At 44.3% G+C, this 9,789-nt stretch overlaps 1 protein-coding gene across 1 annotated transcript; it reads right to left on the bottom strand.

Moving 5' to 3' along the window:
* Window positions 1–4,243: 4,243 nt before the first annotated feature.
* On the bottom strand, window positions 4,244–9,323 carry KCNJ8 (potassium inwardly rectifying channel subfamily J member 8). The gene is made up of 2 exons (XM_010173084.1): window positions 8,870–9,323; window positions 4,244–5,144 (listed from the first exon to the last, which is right to left on the bottom strand). Exons 1-2 carry the CDS (start codon window positions 9,232–9,234, stop codon window positions 4,244–4,246), a joined length of 1,266 nt encoding a protein of 421 aa, XP_010171386.1. The 5' UTR covers window positions 9,235–9,323.
* Window positions 9,324–9,789: the final 466 nt, after the last annotated feature.

Raw genomic sequence — 9,789 nt, 5'->3', positions numbered from 1 at the left:
AGGTATTAACTAAATGAGGTATTAACTAAATCTGAATATATTTCTTGCTTTCTTGCAAGAAATATATTCAGATATTCAATGTCTTGAGTATCCCAGAAAGCTTGGGTTCACCCTTCTGTGGTTCACCCTTCTGTGGATGGAGCTAAGCCATTGTATTTGCAAGGGCAAACTGCTGTGGTGCAAAATGTCCATGGAGCAATACTCAAAGAGGGGATTGCTTTACAAGGCCACAGTGATGCCAAGTGATATGGAGAGGTTCAAGGCGTGGCTTGCAGCAGGTTTTAGGGGGGTTTGGTAAGCAGAGCAGGATGCAGATGGGTTCCCAGGAGGGGTGCTTTGAGCAGACAGGAGTGACATAGACCTGACAGGAGACCAGTGGCCAACTGAGCAGCTGTGGGGGCCAGACAGGGTGCCCCGGGGCACCCAAAATACACCCAGTTATTGCTCATTGTGTCAATTGATCCAAATTCCATTAGCTTTTAATGATTAGGTGCCTATCCTCTTTGTATCTTCAGCAGCCAGTCTACCAGACCATCCTGGCAGCCCCATCAGCCAGGTGACCCCCTCAGCAGGCAGCCCCAAACCCCACATTGAGCCCTGTCTGGTTTGGCAGCACTTTCCTCCATGCCATGGACACTGAGGACTCTTCCCTGGAGCCAGAGTTTTTGGGCTCTGGGCAGCACTCAATGACCATACGTTGCACAACCTGGCAAGGCTTGGCTGGAGCTGGGGATCCCCAATGGTTGGCTTCACTGTGGGGTTTGATGGCATCGCTCTCGGGGGGAGGAAAGGAAGAGCCCTTGTGTCTGTGGTCTTACAGCCCTTCTGCAGAGACCTGATCTACCTGCCCTGCTCAGGGTGCGCCTGTGCCGGGGTCCTGCCTCTATCCCTGGCTTGCACCAGATGTTTCAAAAGAGAACATAAGAAATCCTGAAGGTGACAGCTACAGAATAACTTGCCAGCAGGGAAAGTTTCCTCCAAATCATATTACTCAGAGGTTGGCTTCTACCCTGGAGCATTAAGCTTTATATCCTTGTAAGCACTGTCTGTGTTTGTTTGCTCTTTATGTCCCCACCACGGTAAGTCTGAATCTTCTGGCTGTCCAAAGAGAGGACAAAGGGTCTCACTGCTATTTTTTCTGTTTAAAATAGAGAAGTTCTTTAAATTAAAGCTAGAAAGAAAAAATAAAGTGCAGTCCCTGTTATTATCCTTATCCTGGAAGGGCTTTATAATCACTTATCTACACTTAGGGAATAGTTTTGCTCCCCAGTAGTATCTGTTTGGTAGGCTGTTCAAAGAGCCAAAGCATATTAAATGCACAGAATAAGTGATGTTGAATAATGCAGTTCCATTTACACCATGTTACAGGGGGATGCAAAAGGTAGGGACACAAATAAGTGTGAAGGGGTGGCAGTCAGAAGATGCTCATAAATTCCTGCTTCTAATTTTCTAAATTATTACTAATGAGAGAGGTGGATGGTCAAATGCCAGCATGAACTGTCAACAGTATTTGGTAGAAATCTCAACTGTCATTCTTAACTTGGCAGTATACTTTAAACACAGAACACAACAAATTTAAAATAAAGCCCCTTTCATTTAATAAAGTTTCCAGGGAGAATAAATAATTAAACATATTCAACCGTGGTGCTGCCAGCTCATCCTCTCTCAGCAGGCACGATGGTGCAAAGCTGGGTCTGAAACCTCTCCTTCAATGAGGAATGCAGCTCCCAGTCCCAAAACCTCCCCACTGCTCTCCAGGGCTGGCCAGGTTGCTTAACCCAACTGCTTCTGCTGCCAGCCTTTTCCAGGATTGCAAAACTTGCTCAAGAAAGGGGCTTTGCACTAAGGGATTTTCTGCAAGGAGGAGCACAGCACATATGAACATGACATTCATGAAACAAGGGTCTGCCCTGTGTATCTGTTCAGCATCTTTGCATATGACTGAGGTGTCAGTGTTATCTCTAAATAGCAATATTCCTATAATAGCCTTATGGGAAAGAGACTGCATTAGGTGTAAAGTGGAGAGAGAGATGAAGGTGAAATAAAAATTAGAAGGAAGACTGTACTTCCATAGAAAATGAGAAAGTGGTTGTGCATAAAAAAATCTCAGTTGAAATACTGAGAGAGTATTGGGATAATAGAAAATGATTACTCAAAATGACCACGGAAAAGGCTGGGGATGCAAGAAGGACTAAGAGTATAGAAGAATTAATGGAGAATACATGGAAAAAAAGGGAAAGAAATAGGAAAAAATCAGAGACAGAAGAAATAATTATTGTCACTTTTTTATTTTGTAGAAAATTTGCTTTTGTACAGCATCTGACTTAACCATGTATCAAACAGACAACCTCAAAGAAATTCATAGCCCTGGAAACGGAGGCCAGAGACAAATTGTATATACTTCGCTCTGACTCTTCTTGGAGGCTACAGATGTTCATTGTTTGGACATACAATGGACAGATTAATATTTCCAGATGTTCACCATCCATCCTCCCAGAACATTAATGGGCAGTCCAAAGAACAAATGTTTTTAGGAGAAACTTCATTTTCTCCTAAAATTATTTTGTCAGTGTTTATGTTTGGGAGAACACCTGCTCCAAATGTAGGGAGCCTACACTACAGAGCAATGCTCCTCTGTCCCACAACCCAACACCACACAAAGCCTGCAAACCATCCATACAAGTGCTGATGAACTGACTTCCAAAGACAATGAGAATCCAGCATTGCTTTTGACTATTTTACCTGATAGGAATAAGCAAATATTTAATATTACAAAAGTATTTAAGTGGTTGAGTGGTTCGGAGAATCAGTACAAACATAGTAAGTACCTCTCTTGAGCCACAGACATAATATGACAACTTTTGTAAGAAATGTGAACATGAATTTGTCCATAATTACACTTCTTATTTACAGAGGAAAAAAGCACGCATCAATTTAGCATTGCCAAACGTGATACAATTAGTTGTCATACATTTATTTGTTTTTGTAGAAAAACTTGTGATGACATTTTTGGGAAGGCTCTAGATAACAAATGCTCATTTTAATTTGAAGAGAAAAGCTGCTTACCACCAATTCTCAATGCCATATTATATAAAAACACAGGTGAGACGCTGCTGAAAAATAGTAATTCAGCAGCAGCATGCAAGTCCCCTGGAAAATTAATCAGATAGTTTTGAAAATACTATCTTTATTATTATTGGCATGGTTCCCTCTCATTCCCATTCATGAAATCCCACTGGCAAAAAGCAACCTTCTGCTGAAGCAAACAGACTTAACCCTACGAAAAATACTGTAAGTGAAGGAATGACACTTGTTGCCTTCAGTGTACAAACCTAGAAGAGAAAACAGAACAGGATTTGGTCTTCCACTGATATGAAGAGGATGTTAAAGAGACATGTGCTTTTTTCAACATGAAAAATTTCAGTGAAATGGATGCTCAGGTGATAGCCAGGAGGACTTGAGTTTCTCAGCTTGGGCTACAGCTACATTACAGATGGATGCTGTCCTGCAGCGGAGTATCTCACCCTGAGAAGAAGAGCAGAGGTCTGCAAGAGGCTGAGCCATTTCATTATTTGTTCTGGCAGTGCCACGCTGAGCAGCACCAGTTTTCTTGTGGGGTGGTCAGGTCACTTGAGCTGACATGAATTTGCTCTCAAAATGTCTTTGCCATAAACCAATGGAAAGAAAAATATCTGGAAAACTGAAGGTAAAAATCTTGGCTTTTCTCCAGTGAAATCATTGAAGAATTTAGCTGCTCCTTTCAAGAGAACAAGGAATTCAACACAAAAAGATCGATATCCAAATATCCCACACAAAATCTGTGGGAGCTGTTGTATGTAGCGGGTTTGAAAAGGGACTCATTTCTGCCTGCAGGTGGGTAACCCACTTTTATAGAAAAAAAACCACATTTTGTGACAAGCAGCAGAAAAAGATAAAAAGGAAAGGAAAAATATTATTTAAAAAATTAGCATGCCATTAAAACAAGTATAAATACACATTATATTACACGAGTGAACTGTGTCTTCTTTAGTGTACGTGCCTTTTTTTATTACTTCATACACTAAGTGCTAAAGTGTTTCTTAATGCCATTAGGTGGTGCTTTCAGTAAGTAATAGAATAAATAGTTCATGTACGGTTCTTTTCTGCATCGTGTTCTCATTTTCTTAAGTCAAAGAAAATTTAAACAAAACACCACGGTTGCCTCCTTCTTCTGAAGCCCACCGACCTCACACAAAGCCATGTATCATGTTTCTGAGGCACTCTGGCTCCCCTCGGGTGTGATAAACTGCACTTTGGGCACGATAAGGGAGGGATTGGTTCTCCGCATGGAGTTGCTCCTCCGAATGGAGTTGTTTCTTCTCATGGAGTTGCGTTTCCGTAAGGAGTTTTGATGGGACAGCTCACTCTTCTGCAGGGTCTGGATGAGAATGGATGGTTTCTCATCGAGCTCTCGAGCGCTGCAACGTGGGGCCGCCACTTTGACAGTGTTGCCAAACTTGGAGTAGTCGACTGCGTACACGCCTTCCTCTTCGGTGACGATGGGCACAAAGCGGTGACCCCACAGGATCTCCTCTGCTATGTAGGAGGTTCTTGCCTGCGTTGTGATGCCAGTTGTTTCTACAACTCCTTCAAGTATCACGATGAGCTCAAGGTCCTGGAGTGCCAGGTCAGCAGCGGAGATATCATAAAGAGGACTTCGCTTGTCTATGACGTGACAAATGATTAAGGGAGCCACGAGGAAAATATTGTTGCTTTCAATGGGGTTATCCACAGGGATATCTACTTGGTGAATGGGTATGACTTCTCCTTCAGGGGTTGTGGTCTTCCTCACAACCTGGATTCTCACCGAGGCACTAATGATCATGCTCTTCCTCAGGTCTCCCACTCGAAACATGAAGCAAAGTTTGCCATTTCGAACTGCAATGACCGCCTGCCGGCTGAAAATCAAGGTCTCAGCCCGCCTGTGAGCTTGGGCGGTTTTCATGAATATGCAGCCCAGCATGACAGCGTTGATGATCAGACCCACAATGTTCTGCAGGATCAAGACTGTAATGGCTAAGGGACATTCCTCTGTCATCATCCTGCCCCCAAAACCAATGGTCACCTGAACTTCAATGGAGAAGAGGAAAGCAGAGGTGAAAGACCTGGAGAAGGAGATTGCACAAAGTTAACTCTAAGGACATTGAACACAAACTGAGAAGCCATTAACATAAACTTTCTAGAAACAAACTTAAGGACCTATTTGTACAATCCTGGTACACTTAAGCCTTCTGTTATCACCAGCAAAAGCACTGCAAGCTCAGCGACTGTTTTTGTACAACCGGTGCAGTATCTGATGGTGACAGGGAAGACCTCAGAGTCTGTAGCACTAGGTGACCCTGAGAAGCTCACTAGACCCTCTGTTCAGGAACACATGCTGCCCACTGTGTTAGTCAACAGTGCTGTAACACCTAGGCTTTCCACCTTCTCCATCCCATGAAGCTCTTGGTGGAGAGTGGTGGTTTTGGCAATAGTGAGCAATCAGCTGGCACACCAAGAATCTTCCACCAGCCTGTGCAGGGAAAGAAAATGGGGAAAACATTTCACCACCTGAGTCGTGACCCCCTTTAGCGGGATTTACTGGAAGGAAAGGGGACAATCCCAGATTCATGACACTTCCCAAACCCTTGCTTTCCTTGTGACTGAGCCTGCGGGATCAGGCTGTAGAGAGAGGCCAGTGACCTCCACAGTCCCCTCTGCACATCCCGGTAGCAGGACAACACTGTAAACCAGGGTTTGGGTTTAAGCTCACCGCTGTGGCAAAACTAGCTGGAAAATTTCAACACAGAAGTGGGTTGTAGAAGTGTGGGCTAAGTTAAATGTCCCTAATATGCTACAGTGCTGGACATCAGAGGATGCTGTCCACGAACTTTCCAAAATACATTATTTATTATAGTCCACAATGTCATATCCCCTGTATATACCAGGGTCTTTCATTTCCTTTTATAACCAGATACATCCTTCACCAAAGTCTCTCGTGTCTACAATCAGTACCTTGGGGTTCATCCAATAGACTTGAAGCACATTGGGCCTCATCTGAACTAATACCATAGTCACCCTTTCAACACAGTGCAACCCACCAACATTTGAAGCATCGTCAACCTCAACATGACTTCACCTATGGAAAATATGTCCTGCCCATGAAGATGGTTCTAAACCATTTATTGGGTTTGGTTTGCTTTTCAAGTAATCTCCTTGTAAATCAATTTTTCTTCTTCTTTTTTTTTTTCCTAACCATATTTTCAGTGAACCTTGGAGTCAGAAGGAGACATAATAGCATAGTCAATATCAGGGATAATTTTCTGTAGAATGAGAAGAAAGTTCATCTTTCAGAAAACAAGCCAGTCTCTGCAGAAATATCTTTGAAAGAACTTTGTCCTTTTTTTTTTCCTGCTCTATTTATTTTTAATCTTTGGCAGATTCCCTTGTATTGAGGGGTTGATTTTTGCATTTCACTCTGAAGAGATCAGGGACAAAGGTGTTAATTAACAGCATCCATGGAAGGATTTCTTATGTTCATGAATATTGAGTTACATGCAGAATGAAGCTTCTGGTTTAAAATTAATTCAGCTTAATTCAGTTTAAAGCTCTGTGGAGTAAATACTCTGATTTCTGATTTCCCTTAACGGTACACATTCTTTTTTTTAAAAAAAAAAAAAGAAAAGAGAATCCACCTTTTTACAGTGGAACTAGCTGAAGCAGCAAGTTTGTACAGCATTTTGACCATGTGAAGAGGGAGCCATAAACTCCAAATCACACTATTCCCAGGTCCTTCCCTTACAGCTGTTTAACGGTTTTCCTTTTTAGATGATTTTTTTGCTTTCTGTGGCAAAGGGCTGTGAGACTTTGAAATTTCTGCAGTGCTTTGAACAATTAAAGGGCTGTGCAAGTTCTAGGCATTGGTTAAAATTTACAAAATGAGGTTTCCGTGTAAAGCTGTAATGACATCTACCCAGGAAAGCTCTCCTGAAATACCTATGGGCCTACATCTCAGGGAAGTAGGGTAAAAAATATTTGCCATTATTTTGCAATATGTATCATTGCAATATTAAATATATTTTACATCCAAAAACTCACCAGTCTTAAAAATGTCTGCAATGATAGAGCTATTTCACAACTCTGTCCAAAGCAGTAGCCAGATTTAACAAGATGAAGTATTTCACTATGAAAGGGAAAGATTTCCATGGCTTGGACATGGACACTTGAGCAGCTGTTGGCTGAACCACCACAGGTACTTGCACGAAGGAACCATGTGTGTTCTTCGCCATGGGCTAAAGCAGACAGTTACACTGATTCATTTGCTCTGCTTTTTCAGGCCCCTCCATGCTGTCCTTCCTGTGAAGGTCAGCAGCCACCCTGGAAGAACCACCAGCATGGGGCTGTCACAGCTGAGGCGATGGGGAGGGAGTGAGGGACAGAGCCCAGCAGCCAGCTCAGGCTCTGCAGGGTGGTCCAGGAGCCCTGTGGTGGTCCCCAGCCACTCCATGGGGTGGGCCAAGCTGAGAGGGCTGCCAACCAAGCAAAGGGATGTCCCTCCAGATGATCCTGAAGAGCCGGTAGGGCATAGCTCCTCACTAACTCAGGTTGGACAAATCCCACAAATCCCAGAAATGCCAGGGGTGACAACTCAGCGAGTACAAACTGGGTCATGACTTCTCATTTAAGAAGGTGCTACTTGTGGCCAGTTATTGGAAAAGAAATAAGACATCAATCCCTGCCCCCCACCCAAGCCCCCCTCAATGTACAAAAGGTTAGCTTGGAAAAATTTCCTTTAGTTTGGAAAATCCCCATTTAGCAAAAACACATCAAAGCAAAGGGAGAATGAAATCTCCACTCCTTCAGGAGCCAAATACAATGTCCCTTCAGACTTGGTGAGGTGCCTCAAACCCACGTAAGGAGAAATGAGAAAAGGGAGGCGAATGCTCTGATGACTCTGCAGACCCTGCAGCCCCCCCGCCATCCCTCAGAGCACTGCAGCTGATCCGGGCCATAACAAATCAGGATTTTTCTGCTTAAAAACCTGGTGCTATAAAAAGAGATTTTACTGATGAGATAACAAAGCGACCTTATTGCTTACCCCCACCTCCAACGAACACTCTTCTGTTCCCTGTATGTATGTGTAAGTTTATCAGTGTCTTGAAAATTGTTGTGGTTTTGGGCTTGGAGAGTGAAACACTTTAATGGGTGACATTTATCTGAATAGTCCCTTAAGCTTTCATTGTCTGACACATCATGCACGCCATGGAAAGTGTACCTCTGTCAAACTGCTGGCCTACGGCTTCATCAAGGTATTCTGGAGCACCCCATATTTAGCTGTCTCATGAGAGTCATCTTGAGAGAAATCTAGTTTTGCCCTAAGAGGCACTTTTCTTGCTAGTCCTGCCTGACACTCATGGCCAGTGCCCTGTCTCTTAGGCACTACTCTCGGGGTGGCCACCTTTTGCCGGCGTGGCGAGCAGCTCACACCATGCTGGAGGTGCTCCCGCTGCCATAGACAACGTTACAATACATATAACACATACCCACTCTTGTAGCAGGCTCTTATCTCGACAGGCAAGGTATGTTACCCACAGAATGTGGAGACACATGAAAAGCAGCAGGTCTCCCTCTCTTTCAGATCCTGTAAGGAATCAAAGAAATCTACAGTACAGTATTTTCCAAGCCTGGAAGGCTTGCTGAATTGATGTAATCTAGAGGAAAACACTGCACTTTTCAACTGTCTCAACCAAATATAACAGTTCATGTAAAGCAAAAATGGCATTTTAGGTATCGGCAGGACCACAGGCAGCTCCATTCCCTCCCTTTCTTCAGCCCACCAACCCTACTTTACCTGACACATGTCACGCATGGTGTCCACTTTGTGCTGTTCGTAGTGCTTTCTGTGCTTGGGTCCATGTCACCGTGGGCAAAAGCCACCAGCCACCACATCATGGCAAAGAGCAGCCAGCTGCACAGGAAGGACATAGTAAAGATGACCAGCGTGTGACGCCACTTCAGGTCCACCAAGGTGGTGAAAATGTCTTGCAGGAATCGCCCCTGCTCGCGGATATTCTTGTGTGCCAGGTTGCATGCCCCGTTCTTGGCAATGAAGCGGGCTTTGCGTGGCCGGTCTCGGATGCGTGGCTTGCGTAGGTTCTCGGCAGCGATCCGTGCCAACACATACTCTTCAGGGATGATACTCTTCCGAGCCAACATCTTCCTGCCACCATAGTCCACTCAGCGAGACGTGAAATGGGGGGGTGGTCCCTTTAGTGCGTCTCCTCGGGGTTCACTCTATCCTGCAAAAAGACAGAACCTGGTCAGATTTGTCACCTGGGCACTACAGCAAGAAGCTCTGAAGCCATCCAAGCTGTTTGTGGAACACCAGCATTATGTGCAGAAAGCACCAACAACTGTTATATTAAATGTCTCCCTGTGACTACTTATTCTCCAGGACCCTTCCCCTTTCAGACCATCATTTTTCTATGAGCAAGTGGTACCAGCTCACAACAGAAACGAAAAGATGCTGTTCTGACACTCCTTGCAGGAAGAGAAGCTGCAGAACAGTCTTGCAAACCTGGTGTAAAGTAACAAGACGTAGGACGGGTCGTTTCCTCAGGCTGTTTCTCCAGGTCGGTTCCTCAGGCTGTTTCTCCAGGAGACAGCCGTGCCCAGGTGGGTGCTACAACACGGAGCACTAAGTTATTCGCATCCTTCAGGACCTGAAGAATCAGACTTCTCTGGCTTCTCTGAACCAAGGTCAGGCTGCGG

The sequence above is a fragment of the Antrostomus carolinensis genome, unplaced genomic scaffold, assembly GCF_000700745.2.
Source record: "Antrostomus carolinensis isolate BGI_N321 unplaced genomic scaffold, ASM70074v2 scaffold12638, whole genome shotgun sequence".
Taxonomy (NCBI): domain Eukaryota; kingdom Metazoa; phylum Chordata; class Aves; order Caprimulgiformes; family Caprimulgidae; genus Antrostomus; species Antrostomus carolinensis.
This window is presented reverse-complemented; position numbering and strand designations above follow the sequence as displayed.